The sequence below is a fragment of the Tasmannia lanceolata genome, unplaced genomic scaffold (genome assembly GCF_043159265.1).
Source record: "Tasmannia lanceolata isolate RefF3 unplaced genomic scaffold, GAP_Taslan_0.1 ptg000020l, whole genome shotgun sequence".
NCBI lineage: Eukaryota > Viridiplantae > Streptophyta > Magnoliopsida > Canellales > Winteraceae > Tasmannia > Tasmannia lanceolata.
Genome location: NW_027518697.1, coordinates 2296269 through 2308827, shown reverse-complemented (window position 1 = coordinate 2308827; position 12559 = coordinate 2296269). Strand labels below are relative to the sequence as shown.

Sequence of the window (12559 nt, the reverse complement as noted above, 5' to 3'; positions counted from 1 at the left end):
TGATTTTATTTTTTCTTTAAGTGATTAAGCTTTTAAATTAAATAGAAAAGAAATGCAAGAGCTCAGACAGTGTGGGCAATCACTAAAAGTCATAGGCTATGACTTCTAGGTCTCTGTGTAAGAAGACCTTCTTTGTCTACTTCCAATATTCTTAGAGTTTGAATAGTTGGGGCTTAATTGCCATCTAGATCATAGAGGACTAACCTTGGATGAGTAGGTTTCCAAGAACATTCGCCTATGAGTTTCAATTTTGAGAACAGATTATGAGTCCAAAATTGATTATTGGAGTGAAAAATAGGTTTGATTCTGAGTGCAACAATCAGTTTTAAACTCACAATAAGTTCTCAAAATCCAAAACAAACAGGACCTAAACATAATTTTGAGTCCAATAATCAGTTTGAACTCACATTAAATTCTCAAAATCCAAAACAAACAGGGCCTTAGGGTCCTCCTTGTAAGATAAGAGGACCAAAAATCAGTAATTTACTTTTTTTTCTTCGCAAAACGCTGAGCAGGGGTTGGTGAATCAAGAGCTTAAGATCATCCATCCGATCAAGGTGTTGTCAACTGTGTTTGCATTTGGGTAAAATGATCTAATCCCATGAACGACATAAAAGTGGTGTCTTTTAGGAAGGAGTGTAACGACCTTTTAAGTAGTAGGTAACAGTCCCTTTCTTTTTGACATTTTCCTTGATATTATAATGATAGCCTAGTGGAATAGAGATGGCTGTTACGAACATCCCTAACGCGAGAGCGTCTTCTACAGCTCACTTCTAGAAGTAGAAGAGGGAGCATTTAAGATTTGCCCTTGTACTTTGGAAAAGGTGTCCCAAAAATTTTAATGTAAAGGCGTCTTCAATCTTTCTTGTTGTTTGGGAAAAGTTGAGAATGAAAAGTCCCCCAAATCCCAAGCTGACTAAGGAAAAAGGACGTTTACAGAGAGTCAACAAATGTTGACTAAGAGACTTCCTTGGATGTTGAGGAAAATGGTATTGCCATTCCTAAGATTAATATTTCCTGATTTTCCACCACTTCATCTGCCATTTCACCTCTTCCCAAAGACAAAACTTGTGCACTGTTTAATACATCCAAAGCTCTAGATCTGTTGGAACCATGGTTTTAAATTTTGGTTTCGCATGCATTGGGGCCCTCACCGAAACCGAAATTTCAGCCAAATTTTTTGAAATTTCGGGAAAATGGCTATATAATTAAAAAACTGAGATTTTTTGGTATAGTTTCTCAAAAGTTTGGACAAAATTATAAAAACAAGAAATTTCGGCCAAAATCGGGTGCCGTTTCGGGTATTGGCAATTTCGGATTTTGATCGAAATTTGAAACCGTGGTTGGAACACGTTAGGCTAGGCCCTTTAAAATTTCGGCCAAAATCCGGTACCGTTTCAGGTATTGGCAATTTCGGTTTCGGTGTTGACAATTTCGGATTTCGATTGAAATTTAAAATTGTGATTGGAACAGGTTAGGCTAGGCCCTTTAAACTTGTCTCATACTAGGCTGGGTCCCACCTAGTCCGGGCCCAACTTAGTATCGTATATATATATATATATATATATATATATATATATATATATATATATATATATATATAGGAAAATGTTGGTGAGCTTATGGTGAGCTTAAGCGTCCAATCACATTGGGGCCTACTTTGTTAGGATGATCCAAAGCATTCATTTGAAAGGCCCTTACATAGATGGGGTGTGTACTAAAAATCAGCTCCATATGATCATCCTAACCCATCCATTTGTGGAGGTCAAAATGGACAGACATTATTTGTCCACAAATATGCCCATTTTTGTCCTCCACAAATGGAGGGGTTAGGATGATCCTATGGAGCTGATTTTTGGTAAACACCCTATTTATGATAGGGCCTTGCAAATGAATGATTTGGATTACCACAGAAAATGTGGGACCCATGTGATTGGGGCGCTTAAGCTATATATATATATATATATATATATATATATATATATATATATATATATATATATATATATATATATATATAGAGGAAAGTGAAGCTACACCACCGGTGTGGCTAACTTAGCTACACCGCCGGCTTAAAATACAATGGGCCCACATTGTTTTGGTGATCCAAAGAATTCATTTGATTGGCCCTCACATAGATAGAGTGTCCACCAAAAATCAGCTCCATAGGATCATCCCATCCCTAGGATTTGTGGAGGCAAAAATGGACGTGTAAAAACCTTCACAAATTTGTCCATTTTTGCCTCCACAGTTTGAAGGGTTGGGATGATCCTATGGAGCTGATTTTTGGTGGACACCCTATCTATGTGAGGGCCAATCAAATGAATTCTTTGGATCACCAAAACAATGTGGGCCCATTGTATTTTAAGGCGGCGGTGTAGCTAAGTTAGCTACACCGGTGGTGTAGCTTCACTTTCCTCATATATATATATATATGGTGAGCTAGCTTGCCCAATCACATGGGTCCCACATTTTGGGGAGTGATCCAAACCATTCATTTGCAAGGCCTTATCATAGATAGGGGGTGTACCAAAAATCAGCTCCATAGGATCATCCTAACAAAGTGGGCCCCCATGTGATTGGGGTTAGGATGATCCTATGGAGGTACACCCCCGATCTATGTAAGGGACTTTCAAATGAATGGTTTGGATCATCCTAACAAAGTGGGCCCCCATGTGATTGGGCAAGCTAGCTCACCATAAGTTTGGTTAAGCTCACCAACAGTTTCCTATATATATATATATATATATATATATATATATATATATATAATTGCTAGCCACTTACGCCGAAAGCCATTCGCACCCTGCTTTTGCATGTGATGACAGCCGCACATGTTGACTTTTTGGCAGATGTTGTCCTACTCATTTAATTCATCTGACATGGTTTTCATCACATGCAAAAGCTAGGCGCGAAATGGCTTTGCGCAAAAGGGCTGGCAAATCCCATATTTATACGGGTAATATTGGGCGTGGTAACATCATTTCTCGGAATTTGAATCGAGATAGAGATATTGATCGTTTTTGTTTGACTCTGCATTTGTACGTACCACTCTGATGGATGGTCGCGATCGTTTTGCTTATTCATGGTGGGCCCGTAGAAAAGGAAGGTGTTTCTTGGCCCCGCCCCTCTTTAAGATTATGTAAAACTTTTTAAAATGCTCCTCTGCAAAAATCTATTTTCCAGACGTCTACCACCTTCTTCCTCTTGCCCAAACCTGTTTACGGACTGCTTTCACTCTGTAAACGCTATAGGAGCTGGATGAGTGCTTCCACGGCAAAGATCAATGCAAAACATAATGTTTGAAATATTTTGGGGCTGTTTGGATACGTGGATTTTAAAATACAGGTTTTAGTTTGAAAGCGGTGTAAAATTCTTCACAATCCATTATCCTGGATTTTAAGTAAGAAATCCATGTTTTAGAAATATCACCCCATCCTAAAATTTTGGGAGGAGATTGTTGTGATTTACGAGTTTTTATACGCTGCATGCACATACATGCAAGTACTTAAGCGGTACAGTAGGGCTCACATGGTTCTACGATCCAAACCATTCATTTGGTGGACCCGACATAGATAGCCATGCCCCAAAAATCATATCTATAGGATGAACCTAATACGCAAAAAGCACTGCACCATTCCCCTATGAACTACACCCTTGTAAAAAAACAGGGTTGCTCGAAATAAATTCTCACCAAGAGATCGAAAACAAAAACAACCAATCCAAAAGCTTAAGGTGTTGGAGTTGGTCTTATCTTATCGTTTATACTTCAACACTACACTCTGGCCCCTTCAGGTGTGATCCCTCCTTTTAAAATAAAAAAAAAAACTTGGATGACTACTTTGATTGAGTAGGAGAGGATCAAATTTTAATACAATGAGGCAAGCCAACTCTACCATGTAAAGGATTTCTCAGTAATCATGCCCCATGATGCAGCCTTTGCTGTAAGAGCAAAAAATCTACTTTTCACTCATTCTGAAAGAGCCATGGACACACATTAGTCAAATGCAGAATGTTTCTTGTGAATCTGACAAAGGATTCAGGAAGAAGATATGGTAGTGAACTAGACTAGATCTAAGGATAACTGCACAGGGGATCTTATTTGGAGTTAGGTTGATCATACTATGTTCAGACTTCAGAGAGACATGGTAGCAAAATAATAGAAACTTCTTGGGACCTGGTAAGAACTATAGAACTTTAAGGAAATCCCAGTGAGTTAAAAAAAACAGGAAAAAACTACTAAGAGCAACACAGGAAAGCATGAGACATCAACTGTGAAAGATATTATTAGAGATACTTGTCAAAAGTTAAAGGCCGGAGAGATCCTTCCCCTTTGATTAGTTCATCAATCACATTAGGGAGGCTAACAGAGTGACTTTTTCTGCTTCTTAGAGAATACAATTTGCTCTAATGAATAAAAAAGTTTCAACTGAAGGCACTCACAATGTGACATGCAGTGGACTTACTGTCTAAATATGAAAGATTGGCAAGGCACTGGTCTTGCACTTTTAGCCACTTGCACATGAAAATTCCAAAACTTTTCTACCTTCTACTACTACCTCCCAAATCATAGGTCACTTGTATTAGCAATCGGCAGATTTTCTTAAAGCTTTTCCATCAAGATTGATAGACATTGGGAAGTTGAAGACCGACGCTAGCAGCAGATTTCCTTAGGGTCTTCTTCACTTCATCTGATCTATCCACAGCTATGTTGTAAGAGAAGAGCAGGTCCTGGTGATGATGCACGCTGGTAAGCAGAAGAGTGTAATCTCGCGCAAGCTTTATCTTGTGTTGAATGGCTGTGGTATCTGTAAGATTAAGGTTCTTTCGGAACTCTTGGGCTATGAAATCTCTGAAGTGTCTTTTGTTGTCATCATTGCCTATGTGTTTCCCAACAGCTTTGAGAAGGTTGCGATAAACCTTTGCAGCTTTCATGATTTCAGAGCTCATTTCTCGTTATTCTGAAGTTAATATTTGGGGGAGAGATGAGTCCGAACAACCCTGTAAAATATAACAGAAAAGACCAGCAAGCCTTTTAAAAAAATACCAAAAAACATATATTGAGGGCAGAATGATTAAAATGAGTGGCTTCTGAACAATCGTTGAGAAAAATAATCTTCATTCCTCTCGCAATATCATCAATAAATCTAGTAAAGACATCAAACTGACACCCCAAGACGATCAATCATATGATCACAAAAAATGTGCCCAAAGTGGAAAGCCCTCACCTCTGCCTCTAAGGAATCAGCATGACCACTCGGAACGGAGGAGAAAATGGTGTGGTTGTTGTTGTCCCTAAAGACTCCATCTAATCCCGCCGATCCAGGGTTGCCAGGAGAGCAACTGTCAAAATTTATCTTGATCATGCTAGGGAGGTGAGGGCACCACATAGCCAAGTTCTTCTCCTTTGGCATCCTTCCTGTTAAAATGTTTTTCCAATTCCTACGGATGATCGATCAAGTATCCCATGATTCTTCCATACTAAATGCCCAACTAGCCACAATAAATTTAGGGGCCGTTTGGAAACCTCCCATTTTGTATTCGGATTTGGAATTGAGTTTTGAGTACAAATTGAATAGATCCGGCAGCTCATGTAGATGGAGACAGAGAGGGAAGGAGGTACTTCCTAGTGGAGGGGAGAGATTGAGGAGCAAAGAGGGTGAAGGAAACTGCCAGATCTGTGGATTTCCAATTTCTTATTTCCACAGCAAATTTAGAAATCTGATTTTTTCACTGTCAGCTGCTGAATTAGAAATCCAAGAATTTGATCCGATCCAAATTACAATGCAAAAGGGGCTGCAAATGTGAGAAATCCAAATCAAAATCTTCTCGGCATCCAAACGGGCCCTTACTTCTCCAAGACAGAGAAGAGAATCTATCATCAAAAGTACGGGATTTCCTTTCCTCCATATTTCCATCACATCAAAAGAAACTATAGCCCAAAAGAACCCATCCTAGCAAATGCTCCAACTTTCTTTCATTCTTTCTTTCTTTTTTTCTTTTTTTTTTTTTCTTTTTTTTGAATGGTAGCAATGCTCCAACTTTCTGTAAGGCTGGAAACAAAATCCGGAAAAAAAAAAACCAACTCCAAACCAACCAGATGCCCAGTGCCAAATCGCCATGGCCATTTTACAATGAATAAAGAGGTGATCAATTGTTTGTTCCTCTTCTAAGCACATGGAACATATGTCAACATTTGGAAATTACACCTCTTTAGCCAGTTCACTGTATTAATATTTCTTAAGCATAATGGTCTGGCAGAAAGTCTGAGTTTTTCGTTGGGACAGATTCCAACCAAATCTCCTTCCAAGGAAAGGTTATGCCCTTGAGGTAGGAAGCCACCTTAAGTAGGAGCTAGCCAAAAACATGCTCCTAGGATTAAGGAGCCCAAACCCTTTGATCTGACAAAACCTAAGATATAAAACAGTCCTCGAGGATACAAAGAAGGTTAATCAAACAACCAAGTTCATGGTGTTTTAGGTTTCTAAAAAATATTCATCCCCAAACTACGCACCCTCTCTCCCAGCCTCTCAATGCAATTAAAACCACTTATGTTTTAATCTCTAACCTAAATAGGCACGTATATGCTCAGGATAACAGGCATTCAACTAATCGTGTATCAAACCAAACCCCACCCTTTTCCCATCCCCTACTCGAAGCCTAATCCCTTGAATAAAGTTTTCAAAAATAGGATAAATGAACTTCCAAGCTCCTGAATCTCAAAATCTACTTAATCTACCAATGACACACCCACCCCTTCCCTCCCCATACCCTTAATAAATCTCTGTCACAATGCTTCCCCTTTCCTCTCCAAAGCGCTAAAGCCATTTTCCCAAAAGGGCTTTGTTTCTATCCATGATATTCCAATATCAATCCTCCATCCTTAGGTAAGCAAACCATCTCCCACTTTACCAAATATTTTAGACTTTTCCCTTATTCCTTCCTTTCCTTCCCATCCCAAATAAAATTCCATTGCAACTTCTCCATCCTTTTTGCCACCTCAATGGGAATTTTGAACGATGAGATGAAATAAATAGAAAGATTGGGCAATGTCGTCTTAAGAGGGATGCACCCACCAAAAGTAGGAAATGATTTCTTCCACTTGGCAGCTTCTTCTCCATTCTATCAAAGATCAGATTCCATAATGACATTTAATTGGCCAAGCAACTTATATCCATGTACAAGTAATTCATCGACCCAATGACATGAGGCCTATGACTGAAGCAACAATCACACTCTCAAGAGTGGGCGATCTATTCCTCTTCCTTCAATGGTGGGCTAGTAGATCTCTTGTTACTATAATATTGAGGCCCAGGATGCCTCTCGCTTCTCGTAGTCTTTCTCTCATGTTCGGCGCTCCACTAATCATATGGCCGATCGTCTTGTGAGAGATGGAGTTTGTAAGTACGCTCTCGCTCTTTACGACTCTCTCCTTCTTAATTCTTCTATCTTCGTTGTTGCTTTTGCCTTAGCTTTGTCTCTTCTTTATTCCTTGACCATCTCGGTCCTTTATCAATATAATGGCTATCATTTTAACAAAAAAATGATATTGAGGCCAGGAGTGAGGCAATAAACACATTTGAGAGTGACTGAAGCATCCCTGTTCCATAAATGGAGGTCTAGTAGCAGTATCCTTGTCAAAGCATTTGGCCCAAGGATTTGGCTAGTCATAGGCTTTGTCCATCGCCAATTAAAGGAAACCAGAATTCAAGAAAGCTTCTCAATTTCCACAAACAGTGAGTCTTTTTCCATAGGCAACTGACCAAAAACTAATAGAAGAGGCACAACCAAGAATTCAATAAAGCCTCTCGTCAAGAATTAAAACAAAATAAAACTAGGTCGTAAGAGCTAATTGTTGCAACTTTGAGATCATGACTCATGAGTTCAAAACAAAAAAGGTCACTAAGAGGAAATATAAAATGGCAACCATCCCCTTCTATTACAATTAAACAACGCCATAAACAGAAATAAGATAAAACATATCAACACTTCCATTAAATGAATATCTAAATCCTTAGTGGTAGCAACTTCTCTAAGAACCAATGTCAAGGCCATCAAAGTCACCTAAGCTAGTATGTACTGTCATTTTTTTCATTATTGTTAATATGGCTGCCTCAGCCACACAGAGAGTGTCTTCATCGCCCATAAATTCAATTTTCATTAATTAGTCATATTTCACTCTTAATCTAGAATTTCATAAGTTCCATTATTGATCTTGACGGATGTAGATAGGGATTATACAGTCCACCTTTTCCATTAAGGACAATAAATTTTGCTTGATTTCCTTCTGTTGTAATTTGTATGTTCTTTGTCTTAGCTCTTTGAGATTTGACACCGAAATAATGGAGAAGTGAGGAGGAAACACAAGTGAAAAACTGAAATAAAACAGCTCGCCACCCACAGGAATCCACCAAAGGGATAAGAGCAAAATGGACAATCTATCTCAAGTGTTTGAACGGATGGAACCAGTTGCTACATCTTGCTTGGGAAATAGTTTAAGATTGGGTGCCTTGCTGGCCAGTGGGGCCTTGGAAGAGGAGACACTTCCCCGATTAGCAAAGCCTTCTTTGTTCCAAGAGCGAGAGCTATTCCCACATGCTTCCTTAAGTAGCCTCTCCACTTTGATTGCTAGCTTGAAGACATCATTGTAAGTCCAATATGGTTGAAGTTAGACGACATTGTAAATTTCTGAACAAGGCCCACCAAGATAGCGAGCTATAGTTTGTTCTTCCGGCTCGGAAACATCACAACGCAACATAAGATGATCAAATTCGGCTGTATATTCTTCCAAGGACAGTTCCTTTTGTTTGAATCATGAAACTTAAGGAAAGAATCTTGACGATAGTTCTCCGGCAAAAATTTCTTCTTTAATTCTTTCATCTTTTCCCACATTTCAATTCGACCCTTCCCCCTACGAGCGCGCTGTTTCTTGATGTGCTCCCACCAAATAGAAGCATGTTTCTTTAAATTTATCGCAACAAGCTTTACCCTGCAATGGTCTGGAACATCCTTGTAATCAAAGATCCTTTCAGCCATGTTAAGCCAATCTATGAAGTCATCCAGGTGCATTTTCCCTTCAAAGTCTAGAATATCAACATTGACACCATAATCTCGCTAGAAATAATGATTCCTTCTACCTCGACGTTGTGGTGAAGCCTCTTCACACGATGCTTGATGACGAGTGCAATGAAGGCAGTTAATCTCCTCTTCGTCAATTGTAGCTTGCTCTGAATCATGACACGAATCATAATGTTCCAGACACTCGAAACATTCTAAACATTACCGGTGTTGTGCACTTGTCTCCTCAAATCATCTATCTTAACATCATGTCGGGCTCGTTCACGAACCGGGGCTTCTTCGACGTTTGGTGCGGGACAACAACGACCGGCCATGAAAAACCCAAGCTCCAATACCAAATTCGACTAGGGGTGCAACTTGGGTTGGGTTCAACCTGAACCCGTCGGGTTGGGTTGGCCAAATAATATCTTGGGTTGGGTTAGGGTTGAAAATTGGAAACCCGATTTCATTTTGGGTTGGGTTCAGGTTGACTCATTAAAAACCCGACCCAACCCGAAACCCTACTCTTGTATGTGATAGCTCCTGGTAAAACAAAATCGTACGGCGGTTTTCCTTCAAACTATGTGTTTTAAAAGTTTAAATAAATGCTAGTCAGTTGATTTGACTACATTTTGACAGGTTAGAAAAAGTTGCATGATAACTTTTCAGTTCTCCACACACCATTGGCTCTTATTTTATTCGTTTTTACTACTCCCAATACAATCAATCAAGTACAGATGCATTCTCTCTCCACGTATTCAACTGATTCCGCCAAAGCATTAAGTGGTTGCATTTTTCTATATTTTTTTCATGGCCAGCTGGCCCCTTATTTAAAGCTTAGCATTGCAAAACGTGAGAGAAAAGTCTACTATCCATCTTCTGTTCTCACCTTCAGTCCAGCTGCCATGCATTCATTGGCTCTAAAAGAGGCAACACCCTGATCAAAAGCACAAAACCCATCTGTTTTTTACCACTATCCACCTGCCTCATTTTAATTGACCTTAAAAAAGGCAATACCCAAAATCAAAGCAAGGCAAATCGGGTTGGGTCGGGTTGGGTTCGGGTTGAGTAAAATCTGCATCGGGTTGGGTCAGGTTGATCCTCATCGGGTTGAGAGTCGGGTCGGGTCGGGTTGGAAAATAATCTCTCAGGTTGGGTTCGGGTTGGCCTAAACCCGACCCAAGTTGCACCCCTAAATTCGACACCAAAATAATTGAGTGAGAAGGAAACACAAGCGGAAAACTAAGATAAAACAACTCGCCACCCATTGGAATCCACCAAAGGGATAATAGCAAAATGGACAAGAAGAAGAACTTCTTCAAAACCCAAAGCCTATACTTCATTCAATTCCTGAGAAAAGTCCTCTCTACAGTCCAAATACTCATTTAAGCAGGCCTGGAACAACTCTCCAGCCATAGGTGCATTTCCAAAGGCTTGACAACAGTTCCTCACATGACAACACAAGTTTCAAGAAAGAAGAGAAAGGAAAACTGAAATTACTTTGACTAACAGATAAGGCTATCTAACTAAACTTACTGAGGTTCTTTGGGACTTGATATAGCATAAAGTGAACTTCAAAAATACCATAAATCATAGCCATAAACGTTTAATAGAATGGTCTGGACAGCAGACAAATAAACTCAAATCTGTTGAATTTTGTATGGCGCAAGAAGCTCGAACACCTCTCAGAAAAATAGCCATAACTCCCTCCATAAAACTCTGAGTCGTGAACCGTTTGTTCCGTTCGAAAGCAGACTCAGACCTTTCCAACGATGTATGGCTTGCTATTTTTAAAGCTGTGAGTAAAGACAGGTTTGACCCCAAAATGCCCCAAAAATATGGACTGCAACTCTGTTTTTAGACCTTTTAAGTTTGGGGCGTAGGATGGTGGGTCTAGTGGGCCCAGCTTGAGGATCCATCCGAGATAGCTCCGGCATCAAGATCCCTCTTGGTTTGTATTTTCCCTAGATCTTCTCGGTCTTGGGGTTTGTTTCTATTTTTAATATAATTTATCATTTAAAAAAAAAGGGCAATAAATTTTGCAAAATTCCAAAAATCCTACCCATTCTAGAAGAATCGGACAAATTTTTTTACCAATGAATTTTGTGGCCTTCATTTTTTTTCACATCATTACTTAATTATACTTCTTGTAATACCAATGACTTATATACACTCGTAGACCAATGAACTTATTGTCTACAATAATGAAAGGCCACCGCAATGTACCACTAACACCCAACTATATTGCCTACCAATGGCCAGTTGCTTCATCAACTCCACATTTTCCTAACAGCCTTGTTAGTTTCTTATAATTTTATTTGTAGTAAGCATATATTGGCTCAACATCAAAGCATTGCCCAAATATCTTTGATATATGTCCAAATTATATACACGCTCGTCATCTGACAAACAAATGCTCAAACATTTTCCATCAACATCCAACTTGGGGAATCCTTCTGCGTTACTCTCATTTCTTCTTTATTTTCTCTCTTAACTATCAATGTTGCTATCTCTCAATCCATTTAAAACACCAGTTGGTGTTGTTGACTCCTATTGAATGGAAATAACCAGTACTCTTAGGATGTTCATTAATTAATTAATTAAAAAAAAAATGCAGTACTCTTAGGAGGATTTTAGAATATCATTCTAAACAAAAATTCAAAGATCCAGCTAGTACATTTATGAACTATCCAACTTAATAGGTATAAAATCCCCATCTCAAAACTCTGGAAAGATAACCGCATCAAGGAGATGGCACCATCTAAACAACCATGCTTCATTCTCTCTTCTTCTTTTTTTAAGAATAGAAATTGCTTGAAAGCACCTCAAAGACATTGTTAATGGCAGACAAAAGATAATCATCTTATTCCTCATATAAAACAAAAAAAAAAACACCACAGAATCTAACAACAGAGTAATAATGGAAAACCCTACCAGATGCATCAAGAGTAAAAAACCCACAAAATGGAGGAAAAAAGGCAATGAATAGTAGAAATCATACAGATAAATCATCGTCTTCTTCAGAAAAAAAATTGAAATCCACAACAATCCATACCAAATGAACAGCTTTTGAAGGGGAGTTGCAGAGAAGATCGTCGAATCCCTTGAATTGATGCTCCAAAAAACGACAAGTTGAACCCTAGTTTAAAGCACAATTTCTGTCTATTCGAGAATAAGTTGTATCCAGAAAACAAATTAGGGGTTTTGGGGAAATAGGTCATCTTCTTTGCCTTATTTGCCAAAGCAGTATTGTGCGAGTTTGACGGTTTACAGATTGGGTCATCGCATTTGAGTGGATTTTGCAAATCCAGTCTTGCCATAAATTTGGGACCAAATTACCCATGGTAGATTATTTGGGAAGTGATATATTGGCCCTTTTTTAACTTGGGAGTTGGGACAGCCCCTTCTAGTGTATTTTTTACTATACTTTTACACTATAGTGTGCTGCTTTTTACTACACTTTTACATTAGAGTTGGCTGTCCCGAGTAAAAAAATGGGTGA

General features: G+C 39.0%; 1 protein-coding gene across 1 annotated transcript; it reads right to left on the bottom strand.

Annotated features, from left to right (window-relative positions):
• Positions 1-4261: 4261 nt before the first annotated feature.
• Positions 4262-12381, bottom strand: LOC143854960 (uncharacterized). Its single transcript, XM_077365109.1, has 2 exons — positions 12113-12381; positions 4262-5001 (listed from the first exon to the last, which is right to left on the bottom strand). The coding sequence occupies exon 2, from the start codon at positions 4948-4950 to the stop codon at positions 4618-4620; it is 333 nt and encodes a 110-aa protein (XP_077221224.1). The 5' UTR covers positions 4951-5001; positions 12113-12381; the 3' UTR covers positions 4262-4617.
• Positions 12382-12559: the final 178 nt, after the last annotated feature.

What these genes read in the sequence shown, in the direction of transcription:
- LOC143854960 (XM_077365109.1), bottom strand. Translation starts at nt 4,950, where the DNA reads ATGAGCTCTGAAATCATGAAAGCTGCAAAGGTTTATCGCAACCTTCTC.